At 37.2% G+C, this 16505-nt stretch overlaps 1 protein-coding gene across 3 annotated transcripts; it reads right to left on the bottom strand.

The window, feature by feature from the left end:
* On the bottom strand, nucleotides 1-12260 carry LOC114475966 (sorting nexin-12). Of its 3 annotated transcripts, none has more exons than XM_028467196.1 (6): nucleotides 11869-12259; nucleotides 5791-5886; nucleotides 5493-5617; nucleotides 3779-3869; nucleotides 3335-3345; nucleotides 1-767 (listed from the first exon to the last, which is right to left on the bottom strand). In XM_028467196.1, exons 1-5 carry the CDS (start codon nucleotides 12031-12033, stop codon nucleotides 3340-3342), a joined length of 483 nt encoding a protein of 160 aa, XP_028322997.1. In that variant the 5' UTR covers nucleotides 12034-12259; the 3' UTR covers nucleotides 1-767; nucleotides 3335-3339. The 3 variants fall into 3 exon arrangements, with proteins under 3 accessions (XP_028322997.1, XP_028322996.1, XP_028322995.1); XM_028467195.1 differs by having other exon boundaries at nucleotides 1-771; nucleotides 11869-12258; XM_028467194.1 differs by lacking the exons at nucleotides 1-767; nucleotides 3335-3345 and having other exon boundaries at nucleotides 3767-3869; nucleotides 11869-12260.
* Nucleotides 12261-16505: the final 4245 nt, after the last annotated feature.

The raw sequence follows: 16505 nt of genomic DNA, 5'->3' as shown, positions 1-16505 counted from the left end.
CAGCAGGCAGCAGGAAATTTAATTGATGGACAGAACAAATAGGAAATTTCCTCATCACCCATAGTGGAACTGCAATGATAAATGTTACACATCACAATAATATTGATAGAAAAAATCAAACTGCTGGAAATAAACAGAAAATGCCTAATCATATAGATCTATAAACCAGATGCTGATGCACGATTAAAACAATGAGTTCTTGTTCATATAACGAACCTCTTCACAGTGCTTAGATATGCTTATTATTTGCCTAATGTAACATTCTCAATAGCTGATTTGAAAAGATACAGCCAGAGTGAAGGCAGGATGATGCTGTGGAGTTAAACATGAGCCGAAATCAAACCTTTTCAGAGGAATGGAATGGTGTGTCGCTGTCTCAATGATGCTACATGGTGCTAGACTTTGGGAGGTTTTCATCCACAATTAGAAGCAATTAAGCTGTTTTTAGAAATTAACTAATTAAATCAGCAAAGACAAGTTGAGAAACATATATAAAAAAAAAATCTCTTAGATGGCTGAAAGAAACAGATATACGATTCTTTTTAACAGACCCTTTGATGAAATCATAATAAAAAAAAAAGATGCAGCGTTTGGAATGGCTGAACAAACACTGAACATCAAAGAATTTGTACATTAGTTTGTGTTTTGTCCAGAAGCGATTAGCTGGGTTTTACAACGATGACATCAGCGCTCTCTCAATCCCATCAGCTTTACAAAGAGGTGATGTAGAAATAAATGTACATGAGGGGCAGGTGCAGCTGTCGGGCCTGTCTTTGCAGGAAAACAGAGAGAACACAGGATAAAATAATGCAGTCATATTTAGATTACAGGTCGACTTGGTTAGCATTACTTTAACAGAAGATGTGAGTGGATGATGATGAAGTTATACAGAAAGTTACAGAAAACATCACATTTAGGGGGGTATCAAACTCATTTTGGTTCAGGGGCCAAATTCGAACCAGTCTGATCTCAAGTGGGCCGCAGATTTGAGGTCGGGGAAAAAGAGCAATTTTATCTCATTGTGCCCTAGTTTTCAATATCAGTCCTTGTGGGATCTTCACAACTTGTTGACTTTGTAAACCAACTTTTGTGTAATTTAGAGGAATTTTGTGGAGTTGTTTGTGAGAAATTCCAAGATTTATGGAAATAGTTAAAGTTCTTTCCACAATTTGCAATTAAAAAGGGGAAAATTGTGAGCTCCTCAAAATATTGTAGAGTTACATTAAAATTGTGAAGTGAGGTATCTACAACTGATTTATTTGGTAATTTACATAATAATAAATGTTTACTCAAATCTCCCCTCGGGTAGACGTTACAAAGTGCCAAGGGCAAATCGTAATATTTTTAAAAATTCCTTTATCCCTAAAGCAATTTGGGTACTGAACACCATGTCCCGTTGATGTGTTGTATACTGCCACTGCTGTCCTGCTTCTTGCCCTGAAGATGTCTGTGTGTAAGCGTTGTTGTTGTTGCTGTTGTTGTTGTTGTTGTTGTAGTGCTGTTCTGCTGTTGTTTTTATATGAGACCAAAGATAAATCTCCACAGTGTGGACAATAAATTAATTAACAAACTAACTAACTACTGTCTCCTGCAGGCCAAATTGGACACCCTAAATGGCTGAATTATGCCCTCCTGGCTTTGAGTTTGACATGTGTATTAATATAATAATATATTTATTATTTCTTTGCAACTGTTTTATTTAGATGCTGCCATGTAGACTGAAAACATTACTGTTCATTCTATCAGATCTGAAAGCACAATAGAAAAAAAAACCGATCTGTAACGCATGACTGACTTTCTGCATTAACTCACCTGCAGTCTTTGAATAAAGGTTAAGTAACAAAAAAAATAAAAAATGCCCACCCTGTTCCTTGTGTTTAACATTAATGTTTGCATATTCTTCTTTAGTGTGTGAGTGGTCCAATTTGATAACAACAATGTTCCAGTAATAATTATTATTTCTTCCAGTAATTAATTACCTCGACAGTGACTGTCCTGCTAGTTTTGAAAGTCACCTTTCACCATAAATGTGAAAATAAGTCCTTCTGCAGAGCTGGGGCCAATAGACTGGAGTGTGCTGGCTGTCTTTGAGGTGCCCTGCTTTTAATTCTGAGTCAATTAAGAAAGGCTTCTACACAGATACACTACATTTTAGCTAAATAACATATGCACTGTTGACACTATGCTATTGCTAGCATTGTATGCTAACTTTTTTTTTTTTTTTTTTAAAGTAAAAGTTTACCATTATGATTGAAATGGGTACTAGGATTATTCTATCCAGAGAGGTTAGTTTTACCCTACAAAGGCACTCTTTTCTCCACTGCGTATGACAGAGATTGTTTTTTTTATCATATTGTTGATTTAAAGTTTTTACTGCTAATTTTAATGTTCTTATTGATTTTTAAACTGTTGTTTTCTGTAGCACTTTTTATTCATGTAACTTGAATTGCCTTGTGTATATAATGCCTTGCCTACAGATGATATGTTGTTGCCTTTCTTAGAATAACAGATCCTTGCATTTCTCAATGTGTCATTGGAACAAGCCAACACATTACTGAGCTTCTAATCAGTGGAACTGGTGGTTGTATTTATTTAACTATTTTAAACACAGAATATGAATTCTCTTTGCCTCCAAGAACTTCAGTACCACAGGTTTGGCAAATTTTACGCAACACTGAGTAACACTGGTCGAACGAGTGTGTCAAAGGTGTGGTCACAAGTTACCGGGATGTTGTGCCTCCATTCTTAATGACGCTTCCATTAAACAATGGTGTTCTTTTCTAATCACAAAAGGAGATTAAAGATGCGGATGAAAGTGCAAATTATCGATCAAAGATGTGAAAAATATCTGAGAGATGGAACACATTATTGGCAAAAAATCTTACAAAGTATGTCATGCAGCTGATGGTTAGTGCAGCTGATAATGACAATGTGTTAGAGTAGAAATGTCCCCGAAGCACTAGAATTATGGCTGAGGTACAGTACGTATTCTCCTTTAAACAATGGTTCACAAAACCTAGAACATGACTGATTTGACTTTTTATTAACTTGATTCTAACAAAATGAGAAATTTTGTACACCTTGTGTTACCTAAAGTAAATTTTGGCTTTCCATGTTTAAAGTGGGTGAACTAATACTAGCAACACTTTTCCTCTGTCATTCCACTGCAAAGGTCAATTATGTTGTTTAAAGTAGAACAGAGACCATCTGTGATCCAGTGATGTCCAACGTCAAATCTCTATCATTCAAGTGTTTTGTGAACTGCATCCTTTGGTTTTTACAATTACCAGGTTGTGAAACAAAGTGTGTGGAGGAGAAAATAAAGCAAACTTACTTCATTCATACCTAAGAAAAACAACAGAAACACAAAGAACAAAACAGGGTCAGTACTCTCATTTGCAATCTACATGCATCACAATTGTACACATTAGCACACACATTTAGAGGTTATTCTACTTTATTCACATTATTTTACAATCACAAATATAAGACACCAAGGAAATACTTTGTTTAAAGCTGAAAACTCTTGATATCGAGTCAAAAAGTAATAATACGATAACATACTAGCAACATCGCATTGACTTCCTTATAGTACACACAAAGAAACAGAATAAGATTACATCATGTATATAATGAGAGATTAAAAAACAGAGAAAGACAAGACAGACAGAAAGACTCATGAGGAGAGGTTGTGAGGAAAAAAAAACGCTACAGGCAGTTGGTTCTACAATCCCTGCTGTTAGACCCGCCACCTCCCCCAGAAACCCTAGTGCCGTACTTTTCCAGGAATGTAGTTGCGGTCGATGCTTTCGTCTTGCAGGAACATGTGAAGACAGCGCTCGTTTTGGGCCAATGGGTGGCCTGCAATTCTGTGTGAATAGACAAATAGTTCAAAAAGCACAGCATTAGGATGAAGTGACAGGAATGGCTCATCAAAAACATGTCAGGTTACACACCTGCTCAAACAGTCCTAGTCATTTAGGATTGAAAGAATAAAAACTAGCTCCCTGGTAGGCTTTCCTAAAGCAAATTGTTCCTAGGGGAAGAGGTAAAAAAAAAGCCTGATGATCTGGACCAAAACGTTAAGACTAGGGATAATACAAATTGATACAAATAAGAGCACAGTATGAGCTTTGATATTCGGCTTAAACAACAGGGGGTGCTGTGACTGTTTTAGTCACTAAATAGGAATTTAGGCACTAATAGTGCTGCTTGTTTTACCAAAGCAGCAACGGGAGAAGATATTTAATCAGGCCAAAAAAAAAGAAAATCCGACCCGAGCCCGACTGAACACAGCACGAATGAAGTCGGTGTCTCTTTAAGCCTGAACCCGTTTAAACTCACTACTCACATCTGTGCACGTGCATGTAGAGATGAGTCAACACCCATTTATGCGTCGTTCTCGCACGAATAGTAACACATCACCTATTTTATCGCACAACGTTCCAACCTGGTCTGCGCCCGTTGTATAACAATCGAAATTAAGCCCAAACCCAACCCGGCTCGTTGAGGCAATTTAGTATGAAGTCAGAGCAGATGTGGCAGCGTTTTGTCTTTCTGAAGTCGGAAAATAAAAAAGGTGAGAAATTGACAGTTATGACAAAGACTGTATGCAAGTATTGCCAAAAAAAAAAAAAAAAAACAGATCTGCACACGGATACTATTTTTTCACTATATTTATGATATGAAAACTTTTTTACATTTTTATTTTTTATGTTTTAAAAAATATAAGCTACACAGAGCCATTGCAAAAGAGTCAAAGAGCCACATGTGGCTCCTGAGCTGCAGGTTGCAGTAAACCCGAGCTAGCCAATCTGTTGCATTCCTGTGTAAATGCAAAACTGTGCCTTTTAAATCTGGTGTTAAAGCTTAAGTTCAACATTTTGTCTGCAAACACGACTTGTTATGAGCTTAACATTAAACAGAAAGTCAGCGGACACTGAGTTGAAGTGTAGGCATAGCTCATATGTTGTCACACGTTGAATCGCAACAGCGTTTGCTAAGAGGAAAGGCTGCTGTCATCATCTATGATGATGCCCGCCACACGAGCAGCGCTGGGAGCGGGACTCACTTCAATTTGTCCAGGGGGGCCGACGCTGGCTGCTGCTGTTGCTGACGTGCTTGGCTACGGGTCATGTAGGTTATCAAACACGGTGCATGGGTCGGCTTTTAAGTAAAATCCATGTGGTCTTTAATCCTCTTGCTATCAGTGTGCTGAATCTGATGGGTAGCGGCAGTGATGTCACGATTCACAACCGGAGGTGGGGGAGTGCACCGAAATGTTCGTTCTTATTCGGTCTGGTTACTACCTATATGTCAGAACCAGTGCCATATTGGTACCGCGTTTCGGTACCCAACCCTAAATAGGGGACCCAATTTCAGGATTTGAACTGTTGGTTGAGTGTATCCTCACACTCCTAGTTATGACAGATTAAATACATTTAATAATGTAAGTAATAAAAATATATGTTCGATATTTTCACATCTCTAACCTGTTAATGAACTGCTCCAGGCCTGATCGCCGCTGTTCAATGAAGGCCTCGTCAAAAAGGCCATCGTCTGCACGGAATGGCAGCTGTCTCTTTAATGCTTTGCCTGGCAGAGGTGGTACTACAATCTGAAGGAGGAAAAGAGATAAAAGTAGAAAAACACAATGACCAAGCAAAGCTGTGGAGTAAAAACATTTAGAAGGGTAGTGAAGACGTATGTGAATACATTTCAAGACAATAATATGAAGAACATATACACAATTTACAGGTAGACTCCACTCTTCACATAGGTTGGACGTACCTTGCTGTCTCTTTCCAGCTCTGTCTTTAACCACTCAAAGTCGCTGTATCTTCTCCTCACAACGGAGTCCTTCAATTTGAAAATGGGAAGGTTTGTCTAAACAGATAAAAGATTATCTTTCAGTTTAGTTCCATTTTTGAGTACTTTACTGCACTAAGCAGATAACATCTATGTCTGCAGCAAGATTTAATATCTATGATATCTGTCCTAGAAAAATGTTATCACACGATCAGTTTGTACTAATCAAATTAGTTGCATAACTCTGCATGCATGCAGTCAGGGCTGCAGAAACACTTTGTCTTGTAAAGTTTTTTAACCTCTGAATCAAAGTTACTTGAAAATAACCAAGGACTGCAGAAGCTCCAAAGAATAAAAGCTTGATGCTGGTGGCTATGCAGTTTATTGTGAAAGAGGAAACATAACAAGTAAAATCAGATAAAAATGAAAAAAGATCATTTTAATGGAAAACAAGCAGCACCAGCAACAAAAGTTAGACGACAGCCAAGTCTTAACTCTGAGTGAGATTTATTTGTGGAATAAAAAAATATAGGATATCATGTTTATCATAATGGAGAATTCGAATCTATGTCTACAACTGTTGATGATTTATATAGAAGTAGTGAGAAATCCAAAGTTGAGACTTCCAGGACAGTGTAAAAATCCCTGATGGTGAGAATTGGTTTGATCCAGTAAATATTTTATTTATTTTTTATTTAACATGACGTTTTGATTATTTCAATTAGGGATGCACCGAAATGAAAACTCTTGACCGAAACCAAAAATGAGAAAACCAAGGATGAAAACTGAAACACCGGAAGAATTTATTACGCAAATTAAAAGTCCCATTGTACTAACCTCACTAAAACATTGCAAATGCAATTGTATAAACTGATATGAATGCTTCAACTGATCGACATTTTTGCCATTTGCGCATGGGTTTTCACCTTTGTGCACAAATGTGAGTGAAATAAAGCCGTGTCACGTAAAGCAAACAGCTCTTTGGTGTAAGTGAGATGATAAAACAATGCAATGGAAGCCTCAACAGAAAGTTTCATCATGGCAATGACGTCACTGATCAGATTGCTGAATTAAGATTACAGCCGATCACATTAATTGCATAAAATGCTAAATATCGGCAGATCCGATATAGCCGATCAGATCGATGTAAAGCCTAATTAAAACACAAAGCGCATTGAAGTTCTTGATGAAAATCAGCTTCTTAGCTTTATTTATTATCTAAGCATGTTCTAAGTGATGCACACAGTTTAATTTTAATCCCATCTAAGTAATGATCTTTATAACGCAGACCAAGTACAGGTGTGATAAAGTAAAAAATAAAGGAATTTCGGTGGATCACTAATTTCAATCAATAAGTCATCAATCCATCCTCTCTCTGCTCCATCCTTCATTCAGGGTCACAAAGGTCTACTGGTGCCCGACTCCAGCTCACACTGGGCTCACCCTGTGTATAGTATACATTAGAGGTGGGAGAAAAAAAATCGATTCTTAGATGCATCGAGATTCGGAGGTGGACGATTCTGAATCGATTCTTTAATTTCCAGTTATAGAAAATCTAAATTTTAGAGGCCGTTTAAAAGTCTGAACAAAAAGGCAGCGGAACTGTGGCGAGCGGTGCGTTTCCAGAGGGACACTTTAAAGAGAACACCACAAAAATGAAGCATGGACATGCGGGAGTTAAGACCAGCCCCGTGCAGCTTAAAATCTGATGTTTCTTTAATGTCCACGGTGGAAATGAAGTGGACAAGAGCAACACTGTATGTAAGCTCTGTTACACTAAAATTAAGTACTTTGGGAACACGACGAAGATGAGAAGCCCTATAGCACGTTTTCACCCGGAGGATGAGTCAAAGTCGGCTACTGCTGTGGCTAAAAGTTCCTCTGCTAACCAGAGAACAATCGAATAAGTCACAACAAAGCTTCCAACCTCTTCGAAAAAGGTAAAGTGGATTACCAAGTCGATTGCAAAGGATTTACGTCCTTACTCGGTCGTGGAAAACCAGGGCTTTCGTTCGCTGCTGCATACTTTGGAGCCTAGATATGCCATCTCTTCTCTACGATATGTTACTGATACGACCATCCCGAAACTTTACAACCAACCAAAACAGAAGTCATAGCATCGCTTCTGCAGAAAGCGGGTAGGATAGCAGTGACGTGTGATGCATGGACATCTTATTTCTCTCTAATGACTGGAAGCTAATGTCATACGTTATTTTTATTTATTTTTTTTTCAATTGAAGTTATGTTACAAGGAAGGCTGCTACTACCTTTGTTTCAAAAACTTGTACATTTTCAGTTCACATACTTTTTCCATTAGTGTAATAAAGGATACTGAACTAACTACAATTAATATATATATAATATATATATTTTATACAGTGCGTGGACACAGTGAATACAACAGATATTTTGTGAATAAAACATGCATCAAAATACATTAAAGGGGACATATCATGCTAAATCCACTTTTTTAGCCCTTAAATGCATTTAGTTGTATATTTAGAGTGCTTAGAAGTACAGAAAAAATCAAATTAGTCTCTTCAGGTGCTCCGTAGATATCTTTATATTCTGTTTTGCTCATATTTTTCAATCTGTTTCGATTTTTCTATTCTCTATTACGTTTTTTGAACTACTACATCACAGTATTTGCAGCGGAACTGCCAAATTAGGACATCAACTCCAGGTCCAACACTTCGAGCAATCCGCCATTTTTATTTCTCGCTTTTATTTTGTAGTCAAAGCTCAAGGATGCTGAAGTTACGAGAGGATAAGTCAAAATGTTCGGTTGTTGGATGTAGTAACCCACACGCTTCATTACACCGTCTCCCAGCATCAGAACCTTTTCAAAGTGCCTGGTTGAGTTTTATTTTTCACGGAAATGTACCCACATCTGTGGGTAAGGTCATTTATGTGTGTGCGCAGCACTTCAAGGATGACTGCTTCAGCAACCTCCGCCAGTGTAAAGAAGGATTTGCCGAAAGACTTTGTCTGATTGAGGGTTCAATTCCTTCTATCTTTGGAGACGGTGAACAGAGCACTTCGGTAAGCTGTAAATAACGCTAAAAAGTGTGATAAGACGTCCCTGTCATTGTTTTGTTAGCATTAGCAGTTGCACCGTCTTCAGACTTCATATGTTAACGCTGTGTGCTCGTTTTAGATCCTTGATGATATGGCCTACGCGATTTAATTTAAGTCTAAAGTTTTCATTAGTCATTTCATTTTGCCGTTTTTGTCTTTGAAAAGACTGTATTAAAATGCATTTCGTGACGTTAGCTTGGCGCTAGCATTAGCTCGGTGCTTGTGTTAGCTCACTTGTTAGGGTTCTGCAGGTTCATCATCTTCATTTTCATCTCGCTCCGCTGGGTCCGACTCTGGCTGTAACATGTAAGGCTGGATGGACAAGTCTTCCGTTGTTGACATTTTGTAAATAACCTCTGAATAAAAAGTTAATGCGCCGCTACATAGCCGTATCTCTTCTATCAAACTACAAAAATAGCCGAGCACGGTGGAGTTGAACCGAGTGTCACCTGAAGAGGGGGCGGGGTATGGAGTGTCTCATTTGCATTTAAAGAGACCGCACCAAAACGAGTTGCTCTCAGAAGCACATCAGAAAAGGGGTAGAAAAGGGGCCTGTGGAGCTATAATAATGAGGAATTCAGACCCAAGCATTGCAGTTCCGCTTTATATAGACCACAACTGTATGATTTATATGTAAAAAGGAAGGATTTAAAGCCATGATATGTCCCCTTTAGTAATCGATTTAGAATCGAATTGAAGCCCCTTGAATCAAAAACGAATCGTGAGGTGCCTAAAGATTCCCACCCCGAGTATACATGTAAACAAACAACTATTCAATCCTACAGGAGACTCCAATAAACCTGATGGTCTTAGCAGAACATGCAAACTCCACAGAAAAAGGTCCCACCAAAAACATCCCGCCTGAAGAGAATAATATTGATATAAAAGAAAAACCATAATCAAACGCGACGCTGAGGTTAAGGTCTGTTAACAAGTTTGGGTTTCTTTGATGATGCAGACATGACTTGCTTCATATACTACAGTAAATATTGAAAAACAAAAAAAGAAACCAAAAGGTAACAATGTGATATTATGCAGAATAAAAGTCAATCCTTCTCTTTCTAAACAAATGCTTTACAAATCTGGAAGCCTTAAAGATCAAGCAGCCCAAGCAAGTGGAAAATTACACAATTCCTGTTAGTATCAGCATTTGTTTACAAAAAATGTTTCTTTTGAATGAGGGAGTAAGGCGAACTTTAAGTCTACTAAACGAGGAAGCAGACCCTAATAGAACAAGTACGTCAGCTGATGCACACCAGTTGCACAATCAGAATTCTACCTAAAATATAAAATGTAACCACGTGAGTTCTTGTGTTTGTAATAAACTATTTTATTACTTTAACTGTGAAGTTGATAAAACTCATACCAGGAGTATTGTAGAGAAAGGTTTGCAGCATCTCAATTAAACTACTATTACAGATTATCATCATTAATTATCATGTGGGTGGTTTTTAATGTCACTCTTATTTACTGCGGCAGTGAAACCTTCAACGATGTACAAAGTGTAAAGGAAAACAATATTTTTTATACTTTAAAAAGGGTTTGCTTTACATTATAATAAACATGATAGGATAATAAAATAAGGAAGTAAGAAGAAGAAGAGGGAAAAGAAAGTAAAAACTGCAAAAGAGGAACTTGAGGATGTAGAGCAGAGATTTATAAGTAGTAACACGTTTATTTGGTATTTAACAGGTGCAGCACACAGTTATGATCTGACTGATGGAGATTATGTTGAAAGCCTAGTAATGATTTTATACTGTGAACTAACTAGATTTTTAGATGTAATCATGTGCAGCAGAGAGAATAAGATATGATGTGAAGTTAAGCTGGTATTTCTGATTAAAAAAAGTAATTACACTTTAAAGTAGGCCCAACTGTAAAAGGAAGGCTCACATTCAGATGTGTACTCATTCTTATTGCTTATTTATTGCATTTGGATAATTGTTGCAATGACAATAAAGATATTTTCTATACTCTACTATTATCTGAAGATTAACCTGAATCAACTTTATGACTACACAGAAAGTAATGCAAGAACAACACAACTGGTGTTACACCTTAAATGCTGACTGGGTTTGGTTTACTCATCAGGTATGTCCAAATAGGATTGCAACATCAGCAAGAACGAGTTAAGACAGTAACCAATCATAGCAGGGAGAAGTTTTTTTGTTTTTTTTTAACTTAATAAAATGTAAGTGAATACTGATACTACTGTGACACCAAATACACAGTGCATTAATAGGGTCAACATAAAAGTACTTAAAAAATAAAATAAAAAAACAATACAATACAATGTGTAACCACAAGAAAGAAAAACTTCGTGCATGTGAAACTAAATTAAAATGTAAATAAAGCCAAAATATGAATAGATTTGAACTATGATAATACCATTAATGTAATTATTAAACTCGTATAACACACGAAAGCTCGTTTATAGTCACATAAATATAACATCTGCACTCCAATGAGTAAACATGACTTTAACCAGTAACGAAGGTGGGGGAAAAAAATCAACACAAAAAAAACAAAAAAACAATTAGACTTCTAATAAAGACAAAGAAACTACATGACTTGAATGAAATCCACACATTATTTTACAATGGAAAAGTGGGACTCATGAAAGAAGTAATTATGTTATGTAAGAAAACGAATAAAATGTAAATAATTAAAACAGCAAAAGTATGAATTTAACTACTTCGGGGACTGTGGAGTTCAATCATGTTTTACTGCTATAATTCTTTGTCCTACATCTCCACTGGAGAGTATTACATAGAAACTTATACATGCTAACTTGCTAATAACACTGCGGCCCGCTAACAATCCTCGGACCTCGAATTTTACACGCCCGCCAAAACAAGCAACCTCGTCGGCCTACCATCGATCCCAACCGTAGGGCCCCGTGTGCTAATCAGCTAACTGACCGTCATTAGTAGTTAGCTTAGCTAGCACAAGCCAGCATAGAAGCTTGGCGTAAACACTTACCCTCATGCGAACTTCGTAAGTTGTGTAACGGTTCCGTCCAACTCCGGTGACTTGTGGGTCGTAGACGTCGATTTCCAGAAAGTTGCTGGGTGGCCCATAGGCGTCATTCAGGTCCTGAGGCCTGGAGAGCAACCGGCGAGTGTCTGCCACCACAGGATCTGACATTTTGTCGGATTATGTTAGGTTTCGGACTGCCAACGTTGAACCAGAGCAACTCAGTACACCCCCGGGCCCCTGCTCTCCTCCGAAGGCATCAATCAGTCGCAGTCACCGTGAGGTTCCACCGGAGGGAAGGCGACTCGATTCGTGCGGTGATGCGGGGGCCAGCCGCCCTGCCCTTCGGGAAGCTGGAGAATGTTGACTCGCTTCAGTGTGTGCGGGACATCGCGCTCCCTCTAACGGACACGGAGGTAAATGAACAAGCACAGGAACAGGAACGGACTGAGTTTTACGTTAATTTATTTTATTTTATTTTATTTTATTAGACATTTTATAAGAAAAAAATATTTTTTCAAAATTACGTTTCTGTATTAATAGACACTTCTTATTTTTCCGATAGAAAGTTTAAACCATTTTTTATTTTATTTTTTAAATGTTATATATTATTTTTACAGTCTATGGTTATCCCAGGTAACCCCTTCTTCAATATGTATTTTTTTTTCTTTTCAAATAATAAATGTTAAATCTGTTTATCACAGGCAGGGGCGGATCTAGAAAAAAATCAATGGGGTGGCAAGAGGGGGGCAACATAATAGCAGACGTACATAAATACTGAACTATAGGGCTGGGTATCGCCAGGTACCTTGCAATGCAATATATCACGATGTTTTTTGTCCGCGATCACGGTATTATTGCGATAATCAATATATCGCGGGAAAATTAATCCACAATACATCACAATAACTGTCACTGAATAAATTCTGAATTAACTGCTGCACTGAATCCATTTCACAGGAATTACAAAACATTGTCAATCAATTTCACATGAATGAAAGCTAAAGTGTATACAACACAGTGGCTCTTCTTAACACACACTGACCACAACTAGTCACATGTGCTTGTTATGTTGAAGTCTTTAAGGGAAGCCTGATAGAAAATATTGTTTCACCAAAAATATTGTTATTGTTTGTGCAAATTAACTTTAAACCATTAAAAACAACATGAATGCAGAAAATCCTCATTTCAGTGCTAATATTATCAACTTCTTTGTAAACATGGACACATATCAGTGCTGCTTAACAAGCACAATGATTATATCCTTTTCATTTCTGTAAGATTTTTTATATTTATGAATCCCAGACAGTGCTCACCAAATATGTAAACAAATAAATTAATCAATTAACATTATTAATGCACACTTTAAATTAGTTCTTTCCTTACTTTTACGAGCAAATATTAGTTTTATGGGCTTAAATATGATTCATATTTTTGCTTAGTTAGAAAATGCTAGAAGGCTGCTCACTAGGGGTGGGAACTACGAGTGTGACGATATCTCGATACGTCGATATATCGCAATATATTTTCGCACGATCAGTTATCGATATGCTCACTCTAAGTATCGATTATTTGTTTTTTGATTTTTTTCAAAACCTTTTCTGCTTTTTCACTAAAATGTGCAGGTAGGTTTTCACAGAACTGTTGTCACTGTTTGTTGAAGTATGAAGTAGTTGTATTTTTTACTGAAATATTGCATAAGGTACCCAGAGGTTCCCACCCTGGGTACCTCACAATACGATACAATACGCGATACAAAGCGCACAAAAACGATTATCTCACAATATGACGATACTGCGATTATTGATATATTTGTCAAAAATCAATCTACGATAATCTACGTCATAAGAAAAAAAAGATTAAGTGAAAAAATACAATTTTTATTTTATATCTCTGAAAGACAATAAATAGAAAAAGTGTCCTATGAACAGTGACACTATTTTAGTGCAACATTTCTGTAAATAAGTGTCAACATACCAATGTAAACGAATAAGTATCTCAAATAGTGCTTTCTGTAAACCAAAAATAGGGTATTTCTTACCAGTGACACCATTATAGTGCAATATTCCAGTAAACAATGTATTGGTTCCTTCAACAAACAGTGACAACTTTTCTGTGAAGACCTACCTGCACATTTTAGTGAAAAAGCAGAAAAGGTTTTGAAAATAAATATATATATTTAAAAAAATAACACTTAGTGTGAGCATATCGATAATCAATCGTGCAAATAATATCGCGATATATCGCTGTATCGAGATATTGTCACACTCCTACTGCTCAACTATTGGAACAATAGGAAATCAAAAAAAAAAAAAAAAAAAAAAACTGTACTAATCTTTATTATAATTTTTAGTAAAGTTTAACGAGCACTTAATTTATTTATGTTTCAGAACATTAGTAAATTGAACAAATGTCTCCTCAGCCTCCCCAAACGTGTGCACATTCAGCACACACTGGACACACCCACATCAGTGCACACTGCCTCACACACACTCAAACTAGCAAAACATGTGCACAAACACTCACCGATGTCTAAAGGCAGTGGTACGTCAGTCACGAAGGGAGGGAGCCGTTACTCTGTTTTGGAACGACTTTTTTTCTTTTTGGAGTGATACAAATGCGTGAGGGTTGGCAGCTATGTTTTTAATCTCTTTCCTCTCGTGCGCCAATGTAAACAACTCACTTCCGTGCCGCTCTCGCGATATTTCCGCGTCTTCTTTGTTGGTGTTTTACAACGTTGGCTCCGCAGTCAGGAAGCGGCATCGGGGCGTTAATGGTCGGCGGCCGCCTAGGCCCGTGTGTACAAATTGGGGTGGCAAGGCTTTGTTGTCGGGGGGCATTTGCCACCCTATGACACCCTGGTAGATCCGCCCCTGATCAGAGGCATTAATATGATAGATTGTGATGTTTTTGGCAAATGAGAGATTTTCCCCTTAGAAGCAAATCATTATCTCCCACTTTTGGGTAATAGTGAATTCCCCATTGTACCATGGTATATTCTTTTTGAACAACCAAACAGCATTTATTTGTTGTATGAAAGTTTTTTTTTTTTTTTTTTTTTACAAACAAGAAACGACGACTGATGTATAATCAAATTAAAATCATATAGATTATTAAATAATAATAAAATGCCACATTACCACTAGCTATTAAATGCCTGCCTAATTAATTAATATTTGCTTCAATATTATTGATTTGCAATGGATATGCAGTATGTGTTTATTTGTTTATAAATGCATTTCTATCAATACGGTATGTTCATTATCAATGCTGTATGTATTTTTATTTTTGATTGTGGCAGTTTGTGGGGCAGTTTTTTCTCCTGACACATTTTAAAAGCATGTCTCTGTTTTTTGTGATGTAACTGTATTGAAGTCGTTTTTGAATAATTAATTGGTCATTATGCATCATCTTTGTTGGATGTTAACACTTAGTAGGTCTAATTGTTTATCATAGGCAGGGGTGGATCTAGAAAAAATTCAATGGGGTGGCAGGGATTTTTTTTTAGAGGTGGCAACATATAGCAGATGTACATAAAGCATATTGAATTTTAAAGCTGGGTATCGCCACGTACCTCGCGATGCGATATGCATCTTTGTTGTAGGTCTAATTATTGTGTTGCTGTGTCTCATCTTAGCACAACAACACACAACTTTCAGCTTAGATGTGTGTCACATCTGTTCATGGTCATGTGTCTCAGTGGTTATGTCATGAAACAGTATTTTACGCTTTGTGGTTGTCTGGCATGTCTGTGTGGTGGTTTTGAATTCATAATTTTCAAAATTGTTACAGGTAAAAAAAAGGGGGAAACTATAGAGAGAAGCAATTTTATTCCTTACACAAAATACAAGTTTGTTTTCTTTTTCTTCTCCACAAGTTTTCATTACAGGTAGGCAAAGGTGGTTTTAAAGCAAAAGTCCATTTTATGATCATACAAAACTAAAACCAAACAAACTTGATCTACTGACAGAAAAAATAAAGTATAACCTTAATCAGACACTAACCATATAACCGAACAAAATCATAACCAATAGAATCTCCTCGACCAAAATTCAAACCTTAAATGTAAGCTTAATGTACAGTATGCATTGTACGATTATGTTTGACTTGTTAAATCAGTAGCTTCTAATAACAGAGGTTACAAAAGTCAGAGTGCAGGTTCAGATAACATAAAACTCATCCTTAATAATGTCCTATTGATGGAGACAAAGGCATAGAAAAAAGACATTGATACGCTTTTACAAGCACAGAATGAAGCGATCAGGATCATGCCTTCTTTGGCCCCCAATTCCCCCTCCCTCCCAGCAGGAGGGGCACTACACGTGTTCGCCCCCAGCGGCCGTCTGCAATCCTCCCCTCCACAAGTCCCCTCCCCCCGACCATACATGCTGTGTCCTCGAATTTTGTTGTAACTAATACAGAGCCCGTTGGAAGTATGCATTCATGTTGCAGCATAAGTACAGTTGTCAATTATGGCCAAATGAGAATATGTTTGAAGGTTGGATGTACAAAGAGATGTACATAGTCTGTACTCTGTACTGTTATAAAGTGGTTATTTACGGGTGCAAAGCAAAATAGCGTGTGCAATTTCCCAGGTTTAATTTTATGGGAAATGCGCATGACAAATGTTTGTTGTTTTTTTA

Source organism: Gouania willdenowi, chromosome 14 (assembly GCF_900634775.1).
Source record: "Gouania willdenowi chromosome 14, fGouWil2.1, whole genome shotgun sequence".
Lineage (NCBI taxonomy): Eukaryota > Metazoa > Chordata > Actinopteri > Blenniiformes > Gobiesocidae > Gouania > Gouania willdenowi.
The sequence above is the reverse complement of the archived record's forward strand: the minus strand, read 5'-3'. Positions and strand labels throughout refer to the sequence as shown.